This window comes from Aplysia californica, unplaced genomic scaffold, assembly GCF_000002075.1.
Source record: "Aplysia californica isolate F4 #8 unplaced genomic scaffold, AplCal3.0 scaffold00543, whole genome shotgun sequence".
In the NCBI taxonomy this organism is placed as follows: Eukaryota; Metazoa; Mollusca; class Gastropoda; order Aplysiida; family Aplysiidae; genus Aplysia; species Aplysia californica.
Window position 1 is genome coordinate 246,639 of NW_004797813.1, and position 26,923 is coordinate 273,561.

The 26,923-nt window shown below is 38.4% G+C and overlaps 2 protein-coding genes across 2 annotated transcripts; one reads left to right on the forward strand and one right to left on the reverse strand.

Annotated features, from left to right (window-relative positions):
• Positions 1 to 3,620: 3,620 nt before the first annotated feature.
• Positions 3,621 to 26,923, reverse strand: LOC101858662 (ancient ubiquitous protein 1; the record flags this gene model as incomplete). The annotated part of the gene is given in 11 exon segments (XM_013087079.2): positions 3,621 to 11,273; positions 12,534 to 12,634; positions 13,683 to 13,853; positions 16,853 to 17,010; positions 18,096 to 18,169; positions 19,963 to 20,004; positions 22,269 to 22,305; positions 22,644 to 22,716; positions 23,843 to 23,960; positions 25,192 to 25,342; positions 26,786 to 26,923. Coding segments are annotated over 11 exon segments (1,195 nt in total), but the record flags the coding sequence as incomplete, so codon positions are not given.
• Positions 6,766 to 8,007, forward strand: LOC101858435 (CENP-B homolog protein 2). Its single transcript, XM_005106569.1, has one exon. It carries the CDS (start codon positions 6,766 to 6,768, stop codon positions 8,005 to 8,007), a length of 1,242 nt encoding a protein of 413 aa, XP_005106626.1.

A 26,923-nucleotide genomic window follows, 5' to 3' on the forward strand; every position in this document is an offset into this window, starting at 1 on the left:
TGCTTAGTTTGAGGGTGATGTTTTCTTTGTGTATGGAATTGATATTAGTCAAGACATCATTGATACCCATTTAAGGTACATTTGTCTCAAGTGTGTGGTTGCTATCGGATAAAAAAGAGACAGAGCTTAAAAACCATGAAACTGCACAAAAAAAGGTTTGCCATAGTCGACACATTTGGTGCTTATTTGACTCAAGTGTTGACCAGTGCAAGTTTTGCCAACATAGGGCTGCTTTGGCAGGAGCTAGGCTGCACAAACTACCGTGTTTTTCCTCCACGTCTCCTATATTGAGAAATTCAGAAAAAAACAAAATACAACTAGCGAACAAGACAGCTCCACATCTCTTGCGTTAAAAGCGACTGAAACAATGTGAGAAATGCTGCTAAGAAAACCAAAACACCAGCCACGAAATGCAAAAAAAGAAGCAGTTATATCCAGCCTCTTCAAAAGAAAATTATTCATATGCACAGATCCTCCAAGAATTGTGAAGTTGGAAACTGGGGGACTGGGACAACCTCTTTCTGTGAAACCAGTAATAAATAAATCTATGAAAAACTTTATCAGAGGCTAGGACACGCACAAAGAAAAAAAAACAAGCTCAGTTAATGAAAGGTTTGAGACGACGTATGACTGGCCAGTCGAAAGATACAGACGATACACAGTTTGATTCAAAGTCAAAGTAATATCATTAACTCAAAGACAAGAAATATAGACGGCTTGAAAAATAAAGTGAAAATTTCCCGAGAACAAGCACTAGCTACTGTAAAAGTTACCGACAAGGACGGGTTCAAGGGAAGATGTTAGAAGTTAGAAATTATGGGGATACAGTTCGACAACGAAAGTTCAGTAAGGGCACTGTCACAGGGATATTGTCACAAGTTTTATCAAAGTTGTAATAATAATAATAATAATAATTAGCATTTGTATAGTGCATGTCCCCACTCGAAAGAATGTGCTTTAAACTATATTATTACCCTAGCAGACCATCGAACACTCAGAAACATTCCCAGGAAGCATACATCATACAGTGCAAGCAGCTGGTTAAGCGCTCAACAAACACTAACAAACTGACCAGATCTGTCACTGTCTATAGCTGGGAATCCATTTTCACCTGGGTGAAGTGGGGAAATTTCGTGCAAAGTGCCTTTTCCACGGACACAACGTCGGGCCTGTGGCTCGAACCCCCAAACCCGCAACCTCACGATTACGAGTCCAGTAGCTTAACCACTAAGTAGAGGAAAGATCATTCACAACTGATGAAAAAGAACACACAGTAACATAAGGTAAAGTGGACAATTTAACTTTCTATGAGTTTTCTCAATGCATACTCAAAAGTGGACATGCTCACATTACATGGATTTCAGGAGATATTCCTAAAGATGAGGTTTGGGTAAAGACAGTGGGAGATCATGTAAAAAATTTGTTTCAGCTGACACTTCAAACAGTGAACATTGCTAAACCAAATGCTAAGCACAACACAGCAGTTATCGCCATAGCAGATCAAAGACAGCCGTGAAAACTTGGTCAAATTTCTAGAAAACGGTTTCAGTGATGAAATTGCTGCTCTTGCATCTCATTCGTGGAGAGGAAAAGAAAGTTGAAAGTTTTTATAAACGGAGACTTCTTTTGCAAACTGTATGGCCTCTCAGGTCCTCTAGGCACATTTCTATGTCTATGGTGTTTAATACCGAAGTCCAGAATACAGACACAATGTGAGGCTTTTCCACAGACTTGCCATGTGTTGAGTGACAGTGATGAGGACAAAGCAAAGTAAAAGAAAGAAGTGCATGAGCTAAAACAATTGTAGTCTCCAATTTCTTACGTGCCTCTCGAGCCATGCGCAGGGCCGATAGCATCAAGTCTAGATGAAACTCTGAGACAAAACAGAATCACACCTCAAGCATACCACAGTCAGTCCTTTGATTTGATAGTAACCACTGTCATAAGTACCAAGAATCAAACGTTTTCAGACAACAGCTGCTGGTCGATTAAAGAAAGTCATTTACAAGAAATAACTGAATCAACTCAGACCATCTGAATAACAACACCATTGATGAGTTTGAACATTTTCTCGGGGCTGTGGTGTCTTATCCATCTCATAAGAACTTTAGCAAAGAAAAGATAGTCAACTGGACCAACTCTTCCACGCATGGAAACCCAAAGTTCAAACTATCATGGACAGTTGTCAGAACTCTCCTTCTGCTTTCACATGGGCAGGCTGGAGTTGAAAGAGGTGTTTTCTACCACCAAAGACTGCTCAGATTTCAACCTTTCTGGTGAGTACCTTGTTGCTAGACGCCTGGCAAATGATTATCTTTGGAGAATTGGAGGGTTAAAGAATATGAAAAGTTTCAATGAGTTATAAGATCTCTCCAAGTAATTGTTTGTTTTAATGTAAGCGTTTTATTACTCCCAATGACACAATTTTGATCATTTAGGGAGCGAGCATCTGACCCTGCCTGTCAGGGCTAACCACGGCTGAGAGGGATACAACATCCCAGCAGAAAGACAGAGATACTCATCAATAATTTTTCACCACTCAGGAAGGAAACTTGAGTCTTCTGGGGTCACCTGCAAAGTGCTTAACCGCCACACCACAGGTGCAGGTGACCTCTGCCAAAGGGGCCCACCAAAAAGATGTGACATCATGGGGTGAAAAAAGCTGAGGAACTGAAAAAGGCATCTTCCTTGATATGGAAAACTACAGAAGACGAAATCTGCTCCATGAAGAAATGCTTCCGTCAGCTTGAGGCAGATCATGCAGACCTGGTCAAAGCTGCTGACATAGCAACTGAGGATGCAGAATGCCAAACCAATGTTTCTTTGATATCATAAACTAATTGTTTCAAAGAAAGGGCCAGGGACAAAACAGAGGAAATGAATGTTCTGGAGAAGTAGGCTAAATTAAGGAAAAGGAGAAAGTACTGCCAAGCATTGTCTGATTCCTTGCTCATCAACAACACTACTACTAGCCGCAAGAAGTGAAAAAGTGTTGACTAACCCCAGCATGAATAAAATATATTTGATAAATAATGCTACTGCTTAGTACTGCAAGTACAGGCTCCTACACATTCAATCCCACCCCTTAAATCTATTGTGTCACATCTATCTTAATCTTGTCTTTGATTCCCTCTCCCATTATTTCCTATCCATTGATGATTGACCTTGCATTTCTCTTCATTTCTTCTTTCTCTCTCTCTCTTGGTCATCTCTAACAAACAAAAATAATTTTCAAACACAGCGACACATGGCATGAAATGAGTTGACATTTGAAGTTTCGGTGACAAGGAGACCAGATTGATATTATCATTCTAAAACAATAGGAGGAAAACTATGGTCTTGAGAAGTTAGCTAGATTTAGGTTTACTACCATCAAGATCAGAAAGATTAAATATAAGTTTTAGTTTTTAATCAATTAGCAGAGAGATCTAGATCTTGATACATATCTAGCAGAGAAGATGATCGCAATTTTTTTTTTTTACTTCTACAACTTAAAGTATCAACACTAAAACCAATCCGCCCGAATTTGATAGCTGAACTTCTTCAGTTAGCAGCACCAACACAAAACTGGGTACGAGGTACAAATTAATATTCAGTTTTCCTCCCACTTCATAACATAATTTTTTTTAAATTTACAAATCACAACTACAAAGCAACAGAAGTACGTATATATTGCAACTGCCACGGTAAGGGCTAATATATCTCCAGCGTGCACTTAACACAAAAACTCGGGGTTGATGAAGCAGCAAAGTCACATTTTTAGAATTAGAGTAGAGCTGGGTAATTTCGCCAGTTGGGGAATTGTGTAGATTCATCTGTTATATTTATTCCCAATCTCTACCCCCCTCCCCCTTGTAAGATTACATTATTGGAATATTATTTGTAAAGATATGCGTGCTTATCTTTTTAAAATTACACTGTAACTTTCATTTATTTTTACCGGGTGGTAAATAGTTTTATCCTTTTACAAACAGATGATGTTTTTGTTTTGTTTTTGTAGAAGTTTTCACCCCCAATCGACACTATATATAGATCATTTAGGAGGTGGTCTTCGACCCTGCCTGTCGGGGCCAACGTCCCAGCAGAAAAACTGAGATACTCGAGAAAAATTCCGCCCCCTCACGTTCTCTACATTCAACGGCAAAGTGTCAAACCATTGCGCCACAGGCACCGGTGCAAACAGATGAATACCATGTACAAGCAATACAATGTACCAAATACTGTACAATATGAAACTAAGGCTTCTTTAAATCACAAATAAAGGAAAATACATTGTGATTCAAATATCTACTCAAGACAAGAACAAAAATTCAGTTGCAGATTTACAAACTTTCAGGTTGGAACTACAAACACATCTACTACAAATTCTGATAACGTAATGAAATTAGACGTCATATTACAAAGGGGTTTTTCATCATTATTTTAAAAATATTTAAAAAAACAAGGGCATCTTCAGGTTCTTGTAAGTTCTCTTATTCTAGTTTCTGGTCTTCGTCATCTTCTTCATCAACCTCCGTTTTTCCTCCATCCTGTGCACAACTTTGTGTCTCTTCAGTGGAGCTACACTGGGAAAGTACTCCCCACACCCTTAACACACTCTTTCCCTTAAAAGCAGCATTTCTCCTTTTCCCCCCTTATCTCTCATTCTCTTTCTCTCTCCCCAACACCCCCTTTTTTATTACACTTTTATTACATCAGCCAAAGATCCCCCCCTTCCAGGGCGTAAGATTATATTTGAACGGCCCCTTACTTTAATTTTGTTCAGGTGCCAGAAGTGGATCATCAGCATCAGGAGAGATGACGAGAAGATTGCTGACATCAAGTCGAAGAGGGTGTGCTCTGCACATTTTCATGAGAAAGCCTTCAACTGCCCTACAGACATTCAGCATTCTCGATTGCTACCGACTGCTGTGCCTACCATTGTCAACTGCCCAAATCCTCCTCCATCCATAGATCGTCGACGACCTACGCCCAAGATAAGAGAGTCTGCAGTAAGTTCAAAGAGGAGACGATTAGATAGGCCTACTGACAAAGCTTCTACCCCTAGCTCTGCATACGATGCAGGTGATGGTGACAGTGACAGTAATAGGCCCATGATAAATGCATCCAAACCAGATCCTGAGAAGTTGGCCCGTGAGCTGGAGCACACCAAACTTGCTTTGAATAACCTCAAGAAAAAAGACAAGCAGCTTGAAAGGAAGTGCAAAACTGCACAAGCAGCTTGAAAGGAAGTGCAAAACTGCACAAGCAGCCAAGGTCAGAGTTGAGGAACGCCATGCCAAATAAGTAGCATCTCATCATGTGAGGAAAGAAGCAATCCTGGAAAATTTTCTAAAAGACCTACCACTTGTTCCAACAGCTTTATTTCAGATCCTGATGGGGGTGAAAAAGTGGATCAACTGGGACACAGAGAAAAAGGCTATGGAGTTGTGTCTCGCTGTGTACTTTAGAAGCACTTCAGCATACGTTATTCTCCGCTCCTTTGGGTTTCAGCTCCCGCACCCAAGAACACTCAGGATTTTCGACTGTGCTGACTGGGGTCGGTTTGTGTCAAAGTCTGTTGGAAATGATGCAATTGAGAACATTAGCACTGGGGAAACATGAGAAAAGAGTGACACTTTCCTTGGATGGAATGACTGTGACCAAAGCCCTGACATACAATCATCATTGTGACGAGCTGGTTAGAGAAGAAAATTTTGTGTCCCTGTCCTGATTTGAACCCGCGACCTTTTTAACGAAAGGATTGTGACGCCGAATGCCTAGACCACGAGAGCCCCAATACATGACAAAGATAAAAACTAATGGTATAAATAGTGTATGACACACACACACACATGAACGCACTCTCCCCCTCAGTCTCAGTGCACACATTACAAAGTGACAGTTGACAGGTCAAAGTTTCTGAAGCAGTAACTACTGGGTGAAAATAACAGCCCAACGGCTATGAAGAGCCTTTCAAAGAAGAAACTTCTTCTAGATCTAGGTACGAGTGTCACGCAATAGTTTTCTGCCCATCCTGTCTTCTCAGTAAACGGACTTCCTTTTGCCATAAACCATAACCATTAATAATTCATTTATAGAGGCACCAGCCATCTGTGTTTGGGTGCTGCTTTAGCCTCTCCTTTTGTTCACACAGTCGGCCTACGTAATCAGTCTGTCATGTCATAAACATAAACAGACTGGGCATACCGTGAGACCAAACTGTGCACTGCGTGTGTGCGGCTCGCCCATAGATGTACACTAAAGTTTAAAAGGAGATAACTCTATGGGCTTGCCACAAAAAAAAAAGCCCAGCTGATCTCAGCATTAAGAAGATGGCGGCCGTCTGAGCCAACCAGAACCCGTTTTTCCATCACGATAAGAGGGCTTGTCCCTTTTGCTAGTATTGGTGTTCTGTGGTTCGGTGTCCCTCGGAAGACACTGGCTGATCATGTTTCGGGGAGATCTAACATAAATAGGAGGGCGGGGAGGGAAAGAAACATCCCAGAGGAGATTGAAAATGCAAATGTAGATAGGGTGATAAAGGCTTCCAAGTCTGGCTTCCCCTTGACAAAAAAAGGTTTTATTAAAAGTAGGGTGGGCCGTGAAAAGATTGAGGCTGAAAACACAATTAAAAAATGGGATACTCGGGAAAGACTACTGGTCTGACCTTAGGAAGAGGCGTCCTGACCTTTGATCAGGACTCCTCAAAACTGTGCCTCTAACAGGCTGACCATGACTACTCGACCAGTAATTAATGGTTATTTTAATTATCTTGAAACCATCATGCATAAGTTGCAGCTGCTGGAGAAACCAAAAAAGATTTGGAACTGCGACGAAACTGGCCTGAAGTTTTTGCCAGACTGCTCAAGAGTCCTTCAGCAGAAAGGGGCCCGAAACGTAATAGCAAGATGCAGCCCATCAAAGGAGAGCGTCACCACCCTGGTCTGTATTAACGCAGCTGGCCAAGCCATGCCTCCCCTTTGTGTCGTCAAGGGAAAAACGGTGAGATCGGCCCAGTCCTTCGCAACCCAGGATGGACTTGAAGGAACAGTATGGACATACCAAGCGAACGCCTGGATGGACGACGACATCAGTGTGCAGTGGTTCCAGAAAGTGTTCCTACCCAACTGTGGAGAGGCAAGACCCCAGCTGCTGATCCTTGATTCCCACCATAGCCACAAGGTCCTGGAAATGCTTGAGCTGGCACAGAAAAAGGATGTGCATATTCTTGCCCTGCCTCCTCACACCACCCATGTGCTACAGCCTCTGGACAAGGTGGTGTTCAAACCGTTTAAGACCGCCTACACAAGGAACTGCACAGAGTTTTTGGCATCAGAGCCCAGCTCCACAATCAACAAGGTGATGTGGCAAAGGCTGTCGAGAAACACATGGAATACCACGATGAGGCCAGACCTACTGGCAACAACATTCCAGGCCACTGGGATCTTCCCTCTTAACAGACACAGGATCCCAGAGTCAGTCTTTGCTCCATCAGACGCTCTGAGGGGCATTGCACAGATCGAACCTGCTGAGGACAGGGAAGAGAGTGCCACCATCACTGACCCTGACGCAGCTGGAGTCCAACATGAAGTCTCGTTTGACAGCAAGGTTCTTCATGGGCTGAGCATTGACCCGACAGATGCCAGCATGGAGCAGCCAGTGGATGTCATAGAACTCCTGGACATGACAGACCAACAACTTCCAGCACTCCCCTTTAAAGAAACAGTTTCCTCCTGGACTGTTCACCCTGCTCCCTGGGAGACAGCAGAAGTCCCTACGTCAGGTCAAACCCCATGGATTGTTCACCCTGCACCCTGGGAGATAGAGAAAGCCCAAGCCCCCACAGTTGTTCCAGGTCCAGCATCTTTACCACCTGTAGATCTACAAGAACAATCAGCGAACTGGAACATTGAATTAAGCACAGTTTTTTATTTTGATGTTATTCCAGCCACAGCTCCAGCACCAAAGCGGTCTCGAGCAATCAAGTCCCATGGATTGCTCACAAGCAAAGAATTAATTGACTAGAAAAAGGTTCTGACAAAAAGAAAGAGAGAGAGGAGGCTGTAAAGCAGGAGAGAAGGGAGAAGACGAAGCAAAGGAAATTGGAGAGAGAACAGAAAAAAGCCAAGAAATAGATCTAGATGTCGTCAATGACAATATCATTGATGAATGAATGTATGATATAAATAATCTTAAGTCTTTCTTACAAGCCTAAGCAAAGTTGTAACAATGTTAATGTTACCGTAGTGTTATATTTATGGGCCCTTATATTGCAATATTGGCAATATTTTCCATTGTTATGTGTGAAAATATGTTTTATTTTTGCTTGTTATCTGAAATTAAAAGTTGGAAAATAAAAACAACAGAAACAACAACAAAAAACGAAACAAAAAACCAACAACAAAACAAAAGGGAATGAAACATGAAGAGAAAAAAACTACTGGCGAATTTCCGCGAACACGGTGGCGAATTTTCCCGACAATAAAAAGGATTTTTAAAAACGAGAAACAAAATCCAACCAATCATGTTTCAATTAACATCTTAGGTCGCTTAATTTAGCAGCCAGCAAGTACTGAGGCACAGCAGTCGCGATAGCTGAGAGAACATGACGTTATCCGTCAGACAAGCTTGAAAGGGGCGAAATTACCTGACTCTATTCTACTTTGAGTTATATCCCACAGGGGCCTCATGACACAACAGTAGAAAATGATATTTTAAATGAAGAAAAATTTAAGGTCCATGTAAAGAGAATGCAGAGAGACAATTTTGCCTTTTTCTGTTCGATATGAGATTTCCAAAATTACCAAACTAAGACAGTCCCTTTTTTCCCTTGTAGTCATCAAGTAGGTTTTTGGTTTGGCAAAGTCCTATCCCTGATGATCAGCACTTCCTGCTCACAGACTCAAGGATAAAAACATGATTGTTGACTTCCCTCGGCGAAGAAATCACAGGTTGATCACTTAGATACAAGCAAAGCCTTTTCTGAGAGGGCAAAGGATCCCGATGCTTTTCTTTATACACGTTTGTCAACACTCAAATCGCCTTTCCACACAACCACAAATTATAGCAACAAAGGTATTCAGAAATCTTAAATAAAAATAAGGAAGATCCTCAGCTTTTGTGTAGGCCTACTTTCCTCTATGAACATCTTCCTCGAAAATCATGTTATGATTTCTATGGTGCAAGAGCCATTGAAATAAAACTGTTGTGCTTTACACATGTGCAAAACCTCATAAAAATAGCTTTCCTGAAATACATAGACCTACTGCTGACCAACACATAAGTAAGTTTCCTCAGAGTAAATACAGGTTACATGGTGAAATGTTGAGATAATACTAAAACCTTGCAACAAACAACATTTGAGGAACTATACAAATCATACATGTAGTTCATATATCAACACCAAAAACTTACAGCTCAATATAGCTCAATCTGGGCAATGTTCCCACCACCATCAAAAGGTTTATTTTGTTATATTGGAGACGTGAATGCAGAAAAAAAGTTAAAATGTTGGTATCTCAAATAATTTCACTGGTGGTACTTAAGAAAACTTTTTTAAGGCATAAAAAATATATAAATCTAATATAAAACCATTCAAAGAGGTCGAATTATGTTGCAAAGCTGCATGTTTCCGATTTCCATGAAAACAAGATAATATCATTATGCCCTCACCACATACAGAGGACCATAGAAAACTGACTTGTTTGTAAGTGAAACCTCCGTCACAAATTATTTTTGTATTTTAACTAAAAACATTCAAAGCTCAAAGCAGACAAAGGGCAAGCAGATGTCTCGAAAGTTCAGAGCTCCATTTGGATGATGACAATTCCAAAGTGAGATATCATTGGTAACAATGCCAAATTCTAAACAGAAACAAACACAGCTATACTTCACTCAAGCTTACTTGCACTTCATATATCTGGACACAGTACAAAGCTAGAAACGAGACACAAGAATTCAAAACCAGAGGACATTCAACTCTTTCTTTGTTTTACATGTCAGTCTACAAAAGTGTTGACAGACTAGTAGGGCCTACAGTGGTGCACACCAAACTCGGAAAAAGCATAATTCAAAAACACAATTTGCTCAAACTCAGATCTCAGTCCTGATTCTATTTCCATTTATTCTTTGTATTAAAGCCATGCAAAACTCATTTCCAAACATAGAGAACTCGAACATTTTGTGCTGGTCTGAAAACAATGAAACAAAGCAAGTACACTGGCTGTGATTTTTTGGTATGACTCACTTTTTCCTAACTCATTGATCAGGCTTACAAGAGAAACTAATTAGTAACTCTGACTGAAGACTAGTGATGAAACAAGGTCTCTGAAGGGCAGGAAAAAAAAGATTGCAGAGGTAGTGAGGGATATGTAGATGACGTGCACAGCATTGTCCTCTATCATGTAGGGGGTATGCGATGTGGTTGAAAGAAAAAGAGAACCAAGTGGAATACAAGGACAGGGGTAGGCAGCCAGGTCACATGGTGTACTTCATGTCATTCAAGCCAAGAGACTGGTCTTGCTCTAGCTTATGCTTCTGTCTTTTTTTTTTTCTGAGCCCCCCTCCATCAACACAATTTAGATAATCCAGGAGGCCAGCTTTGACCTTGCCTGTCAGGGCCAACCCCACAAGAGAGGGATGCAACATCCAGCAGAAAGACAAAAATGCTCTATAAAAATTATCCCTACTCAGGAGGAATCATATCAATTCAACTACTGAGAACTACTTGTAGAAGAATACCAAATATTTTAATTGTCATTATTAATGTTGCAACAATGCAACACATACAACTCAAATTGCAGTAAACTCAAACAAACTGATAAAGTCCTTCATAAGGTATAATAATCTGTGTTCAATTGTAAACAAACAGAGAAAAATGAAACAAAACTCCACAGAGTAGTGATAGTAGCCTACAAGAAGAGTCTCTGACCTATTATGCAAGCTTGCTATTAGTTTCCTACACTGTAATTTATTAAATTAGTTAGAAGCAATAGTTAAAAAAAAAAAAGATTTAACGACAAAAGGTGGAAAAGAAAAGTAAACAGACAAAAATGGCAGCAAGATATATGAAATGGCAGAGGTTCAAAACTTGTCAGGTTTGCAAGGTTGTACTGAAGGCAGAAGTGAGTAGCAGTCTTTCCGTGAGCGAAATGAACACACTAGAGACCATGCTTGGTCCGGTATTTGAGCCTTGCTGCTTCCAACATGGCTTGCTTCCTCTCCTGAAATGACATCTGCCTTGCTCTGGCATTGTTTTCAAAATTGCTGGCTTTGAAGGACAGGCCCTGTGACTGAATACAAGAAATAACAATGCCAATGATAAGAGAGAAGTCCAGAAGTAAATGTGATTGAATATCCATCAAAGTACACAGTTTTTCAGTTCTCAATCTTACGAAACTAATGATATCAAGCAAAATAACTTAAAAGCAGCAGAAATTTTGAAAAACAATACTGACCTTGCAAAAATGTATTGATATGAAATGCAAGCACTTTCATAATTCTTTGAGCTAATGAAGAATGTATTTTATCTAGTAGAACTGATTATAAAGTAACAAAAGTAATTTCAAGGTAGGTAGGTAGATAAAGTAAAATTCTCTCATTTTTTGTTTTTGCACGGTTTTACAGCGATCGCAACTGCACAAGGTCATATGAGCGCCAGGGGGTGGACGTCAACAGAGAAATCCAAACAGGGAATCACGCAACAGCATAAAGTCTACTTCGACTATCAACTTCAAGGCACCCTGGAAATAGCAGTTCACAAGAGAGTGACAAACATACAAAAGAAGAAGAGGAAAAATGACGACAATAAAGATGAGGAAAGAAAAAGCAGCAGTTCCCCCTATGTTGTTCTGGCATGGCGTGTCAGCAGACACAGAATTAACCAACAAAGCAACCAGACCATTCATATTCTGGCCAAAAACAAAAACAAAAACCAAACAGACCAATGCACTTTACTTGATTGATTAAAGACTTTAAACGTGAGCAAAATAATTTTTTATAAACCATAATTTTTACGCTGACATTACAGCAAATTGGCCTCTTATTTTAGCTCTGACCAATGTGAGAAATAATGTATTTGGCACACTATCTGACAACATGTTTTTCATTTTTATTTGTCATACTGAAGTTTATCATTACACGTCAAGCACAATAAATTGTTTGAACAATTGTATGGTTCTAAAATATTCAATTGTTAAAAAAGCGGAGAGCTAGGGAAAATTATATACTTATTTCTTTTTGAGGAGAAAAAAAGCAATACATCACAAAAAAACCCAACAAGGGCACAGTATATAAATTTACAGCGAACTTCCATTCTTTTTAATGACAAAAGTAAAGCTACTCAGAAAAAAAAAAGTCTTCCAGCATATCCAGTGACATATTTACACACACTTTACATAACAAATAAAGACAAAGATAACATCACACTGCGAACACATTTCTCACAAATATTTTTTTTTAAAATAAAAAATTTATATAAACAAATATATTAGCAGCACAACTCACAATGGCACACACAATAGCAAACAGCACAATGTCGCATCTATACATACCAAAGAAATCATTGGCTTTTCAGGAGTATCTTTCCACTGAGAAGGATCTATTCTGCCATCCAAAATATTAGCAATAGTTGCATCAACGTCCTTGGTTTTCCCTGAAACAATGATTAGTTTTAAAAAGTTGCCACAATATCTCCCTTAAGTCAGTGAAGAGGTAAGCTTAACCAAAGAGTTTAGTCAACAAATTTTACTTTGTACTCCACTGGGATGTGTTCAAGCTATACAAAACCATGACTTAATGCTTGTTGGAGGTAAGGGTGACAACAAAATTGCTGATGAATGACCAAATGAAGAAGGCTTTAGATGCAGTAATCTATCATGCCTGGCTACTTTCCCTCTGCCAAGTTCAACCAATTTTTCAGTATACAGGAATGCCATTTGTTCATTTCACAACTGGAAAGAAAATGTTTAAAGAGATGAGACCAGTCATCCCAAAAAGCTGAGCTTAGGTTTAAAGTTTTAAAAAAAATATTCTGCAGCACTTGAACGGAATTTTTAAGAAAAAAAAAATACTTACATTTTTTTCAATTAATGCATCAAATTTTAAACTTGGGTGACAGTTTGCCCCTAATGATCAGTGAGTGTGGAATATTAATAACATTTGATGCCCATAGAGTGTAACAAGCAAAGCAACTCATACTGCATCCAACGAAAAGACTCACAACAAAAGAAAAACGAGAAACCCAGTTTTTGTTTTGTTTTAGGAGAGGTTTTACAGCACTCGCAACTGCATAAGGTCATATGATCGCCAAGGGGTGGATATCAACAGAGAAGTCCTTACAGGGAATCAGACTTACTCTGCTCACTTCTCTAGCTTCAACAGCACAAAGTCTGCTTCGACTATCAAGGCACCCCAGAAATAGCGGGTCACAAGAGTGTGACTAACATACAAAAGAAGTAGAGGAAAATGACTATAGTAAGGAATAGGAAAGTAAAAGCAGCAGTTCCCTGTTGTAGTTCAGGCAGTTATGAACATGATATTGTTGGATTAGCCCATTTGCAATTCTACTGTGCATTAGAACGAGAAATGTCCCCCCTTTGGGAAAGTTCTAAAGACACTTCAGTCAGTGGCACTGCCCCGGGGGGTGAACCCACAGTTTAAGTACTTGTCTAAATCATGGTTCTCATACATGGAACACTCACTGAGATCAGACAGTATGCACTGGGACGGGATATCTGGAAGAACATCTTTCACTTGCTTAACCATCTTGGTGAGCTCAGCATCTGATGAGGTCAGTGTTGGCTGCGGAGGCTGAGGAGATGCTGTCATCGTCAGTTCAGGACTTTTTTGAGGCTCAATTCTTGGAGGGGGGACTGAAACAAAATTTATTCATTTAGATTTTAAAATGTCATAAGAAGCCCAAATAGTATTTAACTTAAAATGTAAAGTTTTTTAAACTGACATTCAATACTGCACTTTTTACTTCACAAGGAAAATGATTTCATTTACTAAACAAGGAGATTGGCTCAAAATCTAAACCAGAAATTTATACCAGTACTTTTAAGGGGTTATTAGCAGGTACCACCTCACTAAGCCATATGTCCAACCACAAAATATTTGCATGCCATAACAGAAACTTACTTTGTCTTCTTTTGTGCTCTTCTTTCCCATTTTTCTTAATTCGTAATTAATGACTTCGATATAATGAAAACACACCCGCACACTAAGGTGATGGTCATGATGGTGAAAATGCAGAGCCAAACGCTAAACTTGAATCATTGGTATCACGAAAAAAATCTGAATAGCTCTCAATTTCATGTCTTTCCCCAAAACATTCTGCATAATCTATTGTATTTTAGTTTTAGTGACTCAGAACAATTATTTCTAAGACAGACCACTGATAACTCAACAGGAAAGTGGACCAAAATAAAACTTTCCAGGAAAAAATTCAAACCCCTATCTGATTTCACTCTTGAGCATTCTCAGGTTTCTCAGGAAGTTGAGATTGTTTCAGAATGCTGGGGTCATAATGCTTGCGGTTGAGCGGGAATTTGTACTATACAAACAATATTTTTCATTTTTATTAATGTTATTTGTTCAAATTTGCAATAAAAAAAGCAATAGTGCCAACCAAAGCTTTTGGAGTGAAAAGCTTTTAGAGAAGAGTAAAAATGGTGTGTACAAGGAGAACTAGTTAAAGAAGACTGCAAGAGACTCCATCTACTTAGAAGAAACAAGGAACAGCACAATGCAAGAGTGTAAAGAGCAAATGTCACAGGACACTGTTTTTTATGATCCGGCAGTGCATAAAACAACTCATTGTAACAGAAGTTCACAATCTAGAGGGGATGTGAAAACAATACCAAAGTAGTGGTAACATCTTTTCTTTACTACACAAAAATAGGTAATCTACACATTTCAAAGGTGGGCCCAACACTATGGGGTTATGAGTATCAATTGGGAAACAGTGGACTCTACGATATCAAATCAGCCCATGATGAAAGAACAGAACAAAACAAAATGACCGGTGAAGACAAAAGAAGCAAAGACTGTGTCACAGACGTTGTGGAGTGTGAGTGAAATCTCATCAAAAGAAGAGCTGCTACCTTTGCCTATAGCACAGCAATAACTACAACACACAGCTCCTGCACAAAGCACTGAGAAGAAGCACTAAAGTCCATTACCCAGCCGACCAGTTGATTTAAAACAGTCAGCTAAGTAAGTCTATTGTGTTGAATAGTTTCTCCCTGCTCCCCCACCCCTCTTTGCCAAAAGGAAGGCTTTTTTACCACAAGTGATAAAACTGATCTCTTTCTCTTTTCAGCTACATTGGAGACCAAAAAAAAAAGGTGTTCCTGTGTCAATACACATTTGTCTCCTTCTTTTTCTTTCTCTTAAAGACCCTTTTCCCAATGTTGGATACTCAAGAAATTATTAATGGCTGTGCTGTTACAAAATGAAAAGAAAAAATGTGTTCAGACAATTTATTGCCAAAGAACAAAAATGTTTAATCTCATTCAAGTAAAACTTCAGTACTGATTCACGTATCATTACTATTTATGGATCTAAAAACTGAAATGAAATACACTTCACAACATTTCATAAGACAGCACAACTCACAAATAAATAGAAAATCTTTTATTTTGAACCAACCAAAGCAAATATCCTAATCAAATTACAAGAGACATAAACATTTGCTTGCAAACAAACAATACTTCTGCCATTCACAAAGGTCAATATCATGAACACTTGTTTCTGTCAAGTGGAGGCATGGGGGCTGAGCCAAAAAAGTTTCACTCAACACATTATGCTCACAAGTAGTTTTGTGACACATGGCCACAAAAAAAAAAGTTTCACAAGAAATAAAGATAACAGTAACTTTAAGCAGAAAGTACAAGAATGAGATTGTATCAGAATGCTAATCACGTGCCCGTTTCAACAAAGTGTTAAAACGAACCCATGTCAGCAGTAAACCAAGAAAACATGCAGCAAATTTCTACAATATTTTTTTTACAAAAGGCCCTTTACTTCACAAAGAGGTTAAGGAACGAAAACGTTGACAGTCTAAAATCTATTTAAGATTCATAACCTCAACCCTGGTCAGGAGCCTGCTCTAAAGGGCTCTTAACCCATCGAGGTCTGGTTCCCTGAGCCTACATCATGACCTGTGCACCTGAGCTCTTTTGGGGCAACTGCTAGCTTTAAACCACTGCACCTTAACATGTACTTTCAGAAAGCAAAAAGATAAAGGAAGTGGACATTCAGGTCTATAGGGGATAAGGACTTCAAGCACCTTGCAAGACAGTCTATCAGCATGACTAACACAGGAAATAAAAGTTCTGCTATTAAATAGCTGAAATATCACTTGAACACATGTAAGCCTACATGAGTAAATGTCAAAACTTGAAAGACTGAACACTATAGTGGCATGTGACCATTTCTAATCCTAATTGTATCGTAACGATGAAGGCACCAAATATCATTGCTCACAGCTGTGAAACGCAATAAACACATGCTGCCAGTAACAACATTATGCAGCAATCGTCCATTCATTTTTTGTTCTTTCCAACATCCTGACCCTCAGAAGAAAGGTTTTTATAATTGTCTCTCTCAGAGTCAAAAAGATTGCGTCAGATTTCCACACATGAGTATACTTCAAACCATTTTTCAAAATTATGAATACCGTTAAACACTTAAAGTCAAAAGAACACCACTCCAAGAGATCATAAAACTAACGTACAACAATTTCATAATTCCTCTTTGTTGTCTTAGTCCGTAAATGTGGGGAGTGAAGGACATCCATATCAGTTATTTTCAAAATAAACCAAAAACCTGACTCATGCATTTGCTCCCAGTCAAACTATATATTCACCTCTTTCTTTTGTAGTGACAGACTTTATATGTTCAATAACGTCATGGTGAGTGAACTGGGATGCAGACAAGCCCATGCTCTTTGCCATGTTCTGCTGCACTCTCACAACAAACTCCTCTTTGCTCTCATCCCTCTTCTTCTCTGTAACTGGCAAATATCTGGGGAGTACAATTTCCATGTAAGCGGAAAATTTTTAGACTACCATGCTTTTCAATAAGAGAGGACTGAAAGACTAGCGCACTACTGACTGTTGCAGGAAACAAATTGATACAGTGTAGCTCATAAGACCCCACACACAGTTAGCTCTAGTTAAAAGGCGTACAGCTAAAGTATAACAAGATATGCAGGACAAGAAACAGTATTAAGTGACCTATCAATAATTATGTTCGGGTATAGGTCTTCAGAAGTGAATCCACTTAAAATGATCAGTTAGTTCAAGGAAAAATTTAAAAAATAAGACAGACAGACAGAACAAGAAGGGTATAAAATCATACTAAGAACTTAAGTTATGACGTTGACATCAAATTTTCCAGTTCAGTATTAACATCTTCCAGAGAAAAAATCTCTATTTTCTCTGTTATCTAATAGGCTATCATCATCCACTTTCAAAATAGGGTATAAAGTCGTTTCTGTCAGGGAATTATGATATGTCTCCTCAAACTTCAGTGCCATGCTCATGAGGCCATTATCAAATACTTTCATGGTGGTGATGTGAAGACATGGCTAAGGGTAGTTTTTTCAGGTTTCTTTAATCCCTGATCGAAAGGAATATGCAACAAAACAAGTAAGTCTTCGTAAATAAAAAAGGAAATATTTTGTCCTACACGCCATTAGTCCTCATTAGCCAATAGTAAAAATTTTAAGATGATCTAATTTGAACAGGTCAGCTGAAAGGGAAAATCCAAAATAAATCCCTACCCTAAAAAGAAAAGACTGTAGTTAGAATAAACAACCACAAGAATAGTACAAATTGTTATAAGACTAACCAAAAGCAAAGAACATAGCTTTTTTGCTGGTAATAAAAGGCCAAATATGTCAAAAAAATAAATTAGATAAAAAGTTTCACGAAGAACAGACAACTGATTTTCCCGAAACTAAAAAGGAGAACACAGACAAAAACAACAGTGTTATGTCCACATAGAAAGCTCCAAAATCACTTTACCTTGCAAAAATAAAAGGAGACTCGGAGACTCACTATATAATAAATCCCATCCCAACATTCTTAACAGGAAGAGCAACTTACCTGATCTTGAATAAAGTTAATGGCGTCAGGAAACACCAGGCAATATCTTCAAAAAGCGTACTAGAGTGGGTAGACTGAAAATAAGCAAAGGCAAGCACTACATCAAATCTGCCTCCACAAAAATCTGACAGACTAAAGAGAGCAAACAAAAACATAACATATGGCATTAGATAACATATTGAGTATCAACACAAACTTTCAGTAAATCCTCTCAAAAGACAAGTAGCTTTTGCTCTGAAAATTCATGGGAAGAAAATCCAACAGAAGTATATCTTGCATGGGAATCGATACTTTTCCAAGATGTTGTTTTATCATATTCTGTTCAGTTTTGTACACTATAAGATTACAGTAAAGAACCAAATGCAGAAGAAAAAGAAAAACCTGAACTGGCACGCAAACTACATTTTGCAAACTTAGGAGAACATCAAACAAAGAAACAAGGAGAAATATACAAATATTATCTTGCGTCTGCAGCTATATTTTTCAATACATATAGAATTATGTACCAAATTACATTACTACCCTTATTAACTCTTTTCCTACCAGGCCAAAATCCACCACTGGTCCAGGGCTTTTCCCTGGCCTATTTTTACGCCCCTACCCCACCACAGGAAAATGTCAAAACATTCAACTTAACACACACAAACCATATCGTATGGCCCATCAAACTGAAGGTTAAAAAATAATCTCAGATGGTGATACAATATTGAAGATTTATTCAAATTATATTAGTTTGGGGTTTCTAAAAGTGATTATGCAATATCAAAGTTATCATATGAAATCAACAATTTTCCAGCTTTAAAAGGTCGTATCTAAAAAAGTACAACACCAGCATCATTCAAACTTCCCAGGCAGGTTGCCTCAAGTAATACAAAGAAATGTTGAAAGTTATATATATGTGTACCTAATATAGAAGTGAAAATATGAGACATATACTGAAGTCAGGGGAGCGTTTTTTTTCTCATTTTTACTTTTCGAAGGGGACAAAAAAGCGCTGAAATGACAAAAAAATCGTCTCTCAGCGCTATATATTCTGTCATATCTGCTGACAGGAAGTCTATTCTATTATTTAGAAAATGTGGATCGGCTAAGAATTTCTTGTCTTTTCATTACTGGATTGGAATAGATAGCGCGCCACTTGAGCCGAATTTTGCGCGGCTCTCGGTCCAGCGAGGCCACGTCCGCGAGCGGCAACATGCGGCTCGCAGTAGAGAAAGTGTTAAACGGGAGAAAAGTATACAGATCAACAAGAAAACAATTTAAACAATATTACCATACTCTCAACAAGAGTACACTTCTTTGATCCGTGCAGCAAAGAAACGTGTATAACAATACTTTACAACAGGGCTTTCTGTGTATCATACCTCACTTCAAGGCCAAAGGTTCCCATTTGTGAAAACTCACTTCACCTTCACAAACTTCCAGTCATCTTTCAATATACTTTTTGTATCCCAGCCCCAGGTATTATCAAAACTTCAAATATTTCTTCATTTTGTCTCATCTAACAGATATCTACCTCATAACTCTGAGAGTTACAATAGAGGCTTCATTGGTCGTCTTGACTCTCTTCCTCATGTTTACAAGAGGGTCAGGCACACTCACTTTGGTCCCCGCATTCATACATTTTGGGAGTATATTCAATTATTTGAGAACTAAAGACACAAAAATAGTCATTTAGTCCTGGTAAAATGAAAGACAACGAACTGAAATGACGTACAGGACAAAACTTTGTCACCAACACCTAAGATCCACTTTATGCACAGCCAACCGAGACCACTGTACATGAACAGACTCCTATGTTTACATATATACAAATAAAGCTATTATGTCTATTTTAAAAATATTTTAAAAAGGAAGAGTATCTTACCACACGAATATCAAAAAGATAGCGATATGCTTGAATGGTAACCTGTAATGGACAAAAGTAAAAACTGATGGGGTCAAGGGAAAAAATCAGCACATGAAGTTCAAATTTGGGAGAAACAATTCAAGAATTATATTCCCCCAAAGTTTGCAAATTACACCCCCCCCCCCCCCCCCCCCCAAATGTAATATTTCGATTCTTCATGTTTGAATGTGTCACGACACGGAGGAATCAGGCACATGTCAATTTTTGGGCATATGAGGTTATTGGTATCCTCTTAAAGCCTGTTCATTTATCTTCCTTCTGGCGAAAAAAAATACATCTATGTTGAATAAAAGTCAAAATATTTTGCGATTGAAGTAGGTCAGGGTTGCCTGGTTTCAGAGGTGAAATTAGTGAGAAAATGGCCACCAAAGTTTGGTAACTTCCATCGTCTGAGAGTCCTTGGAAATAAAGATTTACATTTTTTCGAGCCTTTAATCAGTGTTTTTCAATAAAATCCACACAGAAATGGGTTTTTAAACAGGCATAAAAGGTGCTGGGCCAAAAAAATTACATAAGAAAAAAAGCCTAACGGCCAGAAAAATGCCGGTTTTTTTCAGTTTTATTATTTTGACGAGTGCCTGATTTCACCACAATGCCTCACATATATATATATATGTGATCAAACAATCGGCTGGCTTCCTCTTAAAATGCCATCCAACATCCTGACTCGACTATATATTGTTTTTGGTTTGAGAGAATATTTTTTCAGAAACCACAGGAAATTTGACAATTTATTACCTGCACCTAGAGTAAAGAACTTTCTTTCCGCTATAATGAAGGCCCTGTTTGTTGTTGGTTATAACAACCCTTACAAGACAATTGTGCATTTATTCTATCAAACTAATCAAACTCAGCTGTATTGGAGTTTCTACTGACAAAGAATCACAACAAAAATGGTAAGGTTCCCTGCAGGCAAGTACCAGAGAATAACTAAGGTTTTTACACCCCTGATTCTGAAGAGTGATGGAAAAATGATTCGAATTCTCTGAAAAGAATAATAAAAAGTTTTAAAGTCCAAGAATATATCATGCACATTAATTAATACAACTTTCACGCTCGAGGCCGAGGCAAATTCTTTTTAAAGTCCCTGCATGGTCAGTATATAAATACAGCAGTCTCTGCCTAAGACCCCGGTGATCGGGAGCAAGGAAAAGGCGGGATCTTAGGCGAACGGGATTTTAGACAACAGACCAAGGGAAAAACCTATGGTGACCCATTTTAAGGCCCACAACCGGTAAATGGTCTCCCTTCACTCTAAAATGAACCGATGTAACCCTTGGGTGGGTTCGAGCAAAGAGTGGTCAACCTTGATGACCAATCACAGTGGAATGAGGCATGCCACTTTCACTGATAATCCTACTGTGTGTCTCAAGATGCCCTTCCTTTTACCTATTCAAAATTTATAGCTTTCCATCTCTGACCGAGTTCCCCTCCTCCTCCCCATCCTTTGTCATTACGCACCATAAATACGTTGTGACCACACCAATTAAAATTTAGTTCGTCTTGCAAATTTGGGAGTAGAGACAACTGCTTCAATGGTAAGGGAATAGTTCACAATTCCATGTGATTCCGTATGGAGCAAACTTGTAGGCCCAGCGAGTGATGTAAGTTTAGGTGGAGAGCTCTGAAGCCAGTGCGATGTTTGGGGAAAACAAATGCGTCGATCAGTTCACACCTCGGTGTGATCCCATCGGGCAAATATTGTACCATTTCATCAAGTTTTACAACGCTTATGTGATCACATTCACGAGAGTGGCTGATCTTTAACTGGGCGTGCAGTTCAATGATCTCAACTTTCTACTCTGGGTTGATCAGTTGTGCCTACCCGGATTATTTTCCTGTAAATTATGATCTGAAAAGCGAGATTTTAGCAGATGTAGACCTTCAGCGTGGGATCCTAGTGCTGACTTTTGTAAAGTAAGTATTCTGTTTTCTTAAAACAGCGGGATCTTAAGCGAGCCAGGATCGTAAGCCGTGGGATCTTAGGAGAAAACGAAGCGTAATTAGGAGTATTTTGAAAAACTGTACATAGCCAAATGAATGGTCATAATATGCTTCTAAATACTCACACTAGGGCTGAAGCACCTACAGACCACCACTCTTGAGATCTAGCAGGAAAGTATGAAAGAGGACTACTGACTAAAGGTCATATATACAGACAAAACTTCACTCTTTCAGATAATTTGGGTCTGCAAATAATATTCTAAACTAAACTAAAAATAACATTACTGAGAGCAAAAAAACCCAACCCATCAGATACTTACAGGCTGAATCGGGCAGTCCAACTCAAATGGCAGCATGCTGCAAAAGCAAGCAAAACAAGAATCTCATAAGAAGGAGCATACATCAGAAAGATCATTAAAGGTTTAACTTCCTAAAAGAACTTTTGATGAAAACAGTATTAATATTCCTTTTCACATCACTGATAAACGTAAGCAACTGTGGTGAAATAGAAAAGTCTCTTCACCTTACACATGAAAGAAAAGAGTATAATTCTCGAACTGGGACATTTAACTTATCAAGTTTCAGTCTTTTCACAAGAATGCGTATCCTGCTAAGCCCACATTGGCCCCAACAGGACAAAGTCAATACAGTCGGCCCTCTACATTTTCTATAATGTAATTCATAAAACAAATTACCTGAACTTCAGTATACCGCTCCTTCCATTCGTTTTTAACCGCTCAGGAAAAAATAAAAGTGGCTCCTCACATTCTGTGGAGAACATAAAACAAAAATAATCATATTTGCAATTTCATTTTTTAAAATAACATCAATCCATGACAGACAAAGAGTAAACTTAAGAAGTCCAAATTTTGGTACATCTTTTTTCACATTCCCCTAAGAATTTACTTGAAAACTATCAGGGCAGCTATGAGTCCAACTTGATTCATTTTTTTAAAGTGAAGTTCCGCTCGCTATGATCAGTGACATTAAACTGAGAATATATAAAGATAATACAAATGCTGACAATATGCTTTCAAACTTTGAAGTTTAATCCAAGAAAGAACTTGGTCTACCCATATACACTATATTGCTACTCAAGTTATCCTTAATGGGCTACTCTAATGTACTTACACCTCAATCCTATTCTGCGTGAACCTTATGCCTCGTACTAGGACAAAATTAGTGAAAACAAATTTTTATAAAATATTCTGCTGTTATAATACAGTATAACACGGATAGCTCGAATTCATCAGGACCGGCCTCAGTAGTTCATGGGATCTGTAGTTCAAGGGATATCTTACAAAAGTAAAGAAGTAGAAAAAAACGGGACTGCAGGCACAGTTCAACGGATGCGTGATTTCGAGTCTTCTGTGTTCGACCCATCCGTGTCATGCTGTAGTTTTAACGCTCTTATAATACAAAATAATACTAGATTTCAAAAGGCCTTAAATGTTGAGGAACAGTGATAAAGAACCTATACTTTGACGAAATGTCTTCAAACTTCTATTCAAACTTCTATTCAAACATAATTACAACACTTTGCAATCATCATCAGTAATCACAGTTCGCAATGCATTTCTCTGCTCAGATGCCATTGCAAACTTTTATTATCCCAGCGTTTTCCCCTGACCCTTCTGTTAAAGTTCTCCAATAGAGACACTATTTGTTCACCATTGCCTTTTTTGTTTTCTATTTTCCCTATGAGAGCAAGATGTTCAAGGCCTTTTTGCTGATTCAAGTGTCTCAGGAACTACAATGGCCTCTTCTTAATAGTTATTTTTAGCAACCATCTCACACTGACTTCTTTCAACACTGCAATCACATATTGAATGCGTTTGGGACTTATTTGCTTCTCAAGAATTTACGTACACAAATTCAGAAATTTATTCCATACCTGTCATTTTATTCTTGACCACATTTATGGTATCACTGTGATCTCTGTCTCCAGGAATGTCATACGTGGTCAACTTTCCTTTAGCAGATGCTAGCTGAGGGGACGGTGCTTCCAGGGTCTGTAAAAGCACACAGGGATGTTGATACAGTGATGAGAAGAGAACTTCGAAAATTTAAGAACAAATTCCTCCACTATGTTATACACACAGAAAAATAATCGTACAATAGAAGAAAATCCCAGCTGGAGCAGCAACACTGGCAAAAACAGTACAAGAACAGTTCCTTCAATAAGCAACAAACAAAACAAACAAAAATAAAATAAAAACTGAAAACAAAAACAAGGAAATGTTTTGCCTCCTTTTGTTTGGGAATCTCAGGAGGTAACATAACCATGGTACTGACACAGCATATCAAAACAATTTCCACAAGTGTATTGATATTTTGAAATAAGAAAAAAAGTAATGACTTTAACTTTAATACAATTAGAATGTCCTAGTAATACCCTTAACTAGTTGACTTGTTGAATAGCGCAAGATTAGTACTTGACCATTTTTTTAAAAAAAGTAAGTTGACAACTCACAATTGTCACACTTTCTGTTCAATGAAAGAAAATATGACATAATATGAAACTGCACTTAAGAATAATGAAACCTGCTAAATCATATTATCTCTGTGCCCTGGGGTTTTTCATACTGGTTAGAATTACTTTGAAAAAGAAAATACAAAAAAGAATGTCATCAATACTGTATAAATGTACACAACACATGAGCAGAATATAATAATAAGATCCAAGTTGACGAAACAACCTAAATTTTCATACCAATTATAACTTTCTCATCAGATAAGATTCATCAACTTTTTTCAAGACAAACACAATTACCTAAAAGAAGTCCATTTTATTTCTAGAAAGACAAAGTAAAAGAAGTATAGCACTTTTGATACATTTATAACAACTCCTCATTGTCACAAAAAGGTCTCAGATGTCATCATCATTTATTTAAATAGCACCATCTCCATCCAGTCATCCTACAAGTCATATAGTTTGTTAAATTGTTCCCTTGGTCTGTCCTCACTGGCGGCTTTTTTTTTTTTGGAGGGGGGGGGGGTATATTTCATTTCTCCTGGATAAGACACAGGACGACTTTGAAGCCTTGATTTTTTAAATAAAAATTTGTTTCCTACACATGATGATGGACTACTTCATGATCCTTCTGACTTGCAAATCAGCAAATCGAAAAGCTTCATTCAAGGTATAATATAACAAAATATAGGAAACTTAACAAGCATCTTTTAAAAACAATGCCTCAAATGTCTTTTTTTTTTCAACCCCAAAAAGCAGAGCATACTCACCAAAATTAGGGGATTAAGTAAAGCTAGTATGAACGGATCCAGATTTGAAACGTGGTTGGCAATCACTACTTTTTTCTTGCAGTCATTAGAAGGAACCCCTTGAGTTGATATAGGAAGACCTGTGACTGCCAACATAACTCTTAACATCAGCCTGAAAACACAATATATGTAAAATCAAACATTACAAGCCTGACTAGAAACCCAGTCAATATCATAGATCTAAACAATGTAATTTCACAAAAAAAGGTATGAAGAGAGAACCAAAAAACTAAAATTAATAGAAAACAGTAAAAAGGCCTGCAAGATGAACAATAACCGAACAAAATCCCACTTTAAGTACAAATACATATTTATGAATGTAACACATCGTAGACATACACAAGGAAGGAGAAAAGAGAAGCTGAGTTTCTTTATTCCTAAGGGGAAATCTGAGATACAATGGACCATGGTATATATAAGATCATAACACACTACTTAGTATTCCATCTATGATCAATTTCACATTCACACGGCAGCAAACAGTGACAGTCCAATTCCCTGTTCCATGAGCTAGATATTATTGTGGTTTGTTCAAAGACACAGCACACTGACCAGCCATCTTACACTGTCAGGCCATTCAATAACAACTTGATCACTGGCTCTCACATAAAAACGCACAGAATGAAATAAAAGTAAGAATGGAGCAACTTGTCAAAGGTCCAAGAACGTTAAAGTACAAACTTTTTCAAAATTACAGTAGGGCCCGCAATAACAGAACCCTATCCCAGACAGAATCTCCCTGCTACCCCCTTGATAAATTCCTGTGTAGTACATCTGTCTAACATAGAAACCTTCAGAACCTTGACACAGACATAGAAATTCCTTCCCTTTGGAGGGTTTTCACCTGTCGAAAACAGAAAATGCTTATCCATTCAATCCTGATTTGAAACAAATTTTAAAAAACTACCCACTAATTTTAGATCCACCAACTCCAACCTTTGCCCCATGTCACCACGCCAGAAAGGGGAAAGGGGGTGAGGTTTGGGAGTAGCTGTTACCACACCTATGTGATCCTTGTGCTGTGCTGATGGTAGAGGTGGTGTGACAGTGAAATCTGACCACTGCTTGTCTTCAAAGTGCTCAAGTGGTGCACCAGTACAGATACTTTCCTGGGTAGCCAAAGGTGGTGATTATACAGCCCCTTCCCCCCCCAAAAAAAAGTACCCATGCAAGGGAGGGATGGCATTGGTTGATTGTGCTTATATTATTACATCAACAGTTCAGTGTGAAAACAAAGAAGGCTTTCAATCGTTTCCATTTTTAATTGGTCAAACAGAGTGCTCCTATTGACATGCAAGCACTGATGGCAATGGATTAGTAAGACAGACTCTTGTCATAAACAGAGCAGCTAGGACATCACTTGGGAGATGTGAAGTTTTCACCACTGCTTGCTGACTGGACAGGCAATCCTTGATCCTTCATTCCCATTTAGGACAGTATCTAAGACGGAATTTTTCTCTTTCTCCCCGGCCTGCAATTCCTTCTTGAACAGGCTCAAATTGTATAAAAGTAAATGTATTTGGCAACAGTAACAACATTCAGTTTACGAATATACCTTTTGAAAGGAAATCCATTTGGCAAAAGATAAGACAGCAGACAAGCATGAAGGAAGATGAAAAATCTCAAGACTCCCAAAGCTAATCCAATTGGCAGATACAGCACCAATGGAACAAAAGATGCATAACTGGAACAT

Excerpts from the sequence above, each read along its gene's own strand:
- LOC101858435 (XM_005106569.1), top strand. The coding sequence starts at position 6,766 with ATGCATAAGTTGCAGCTGCTGGAGAAACCAAAAAAGATTTGGAACTGC.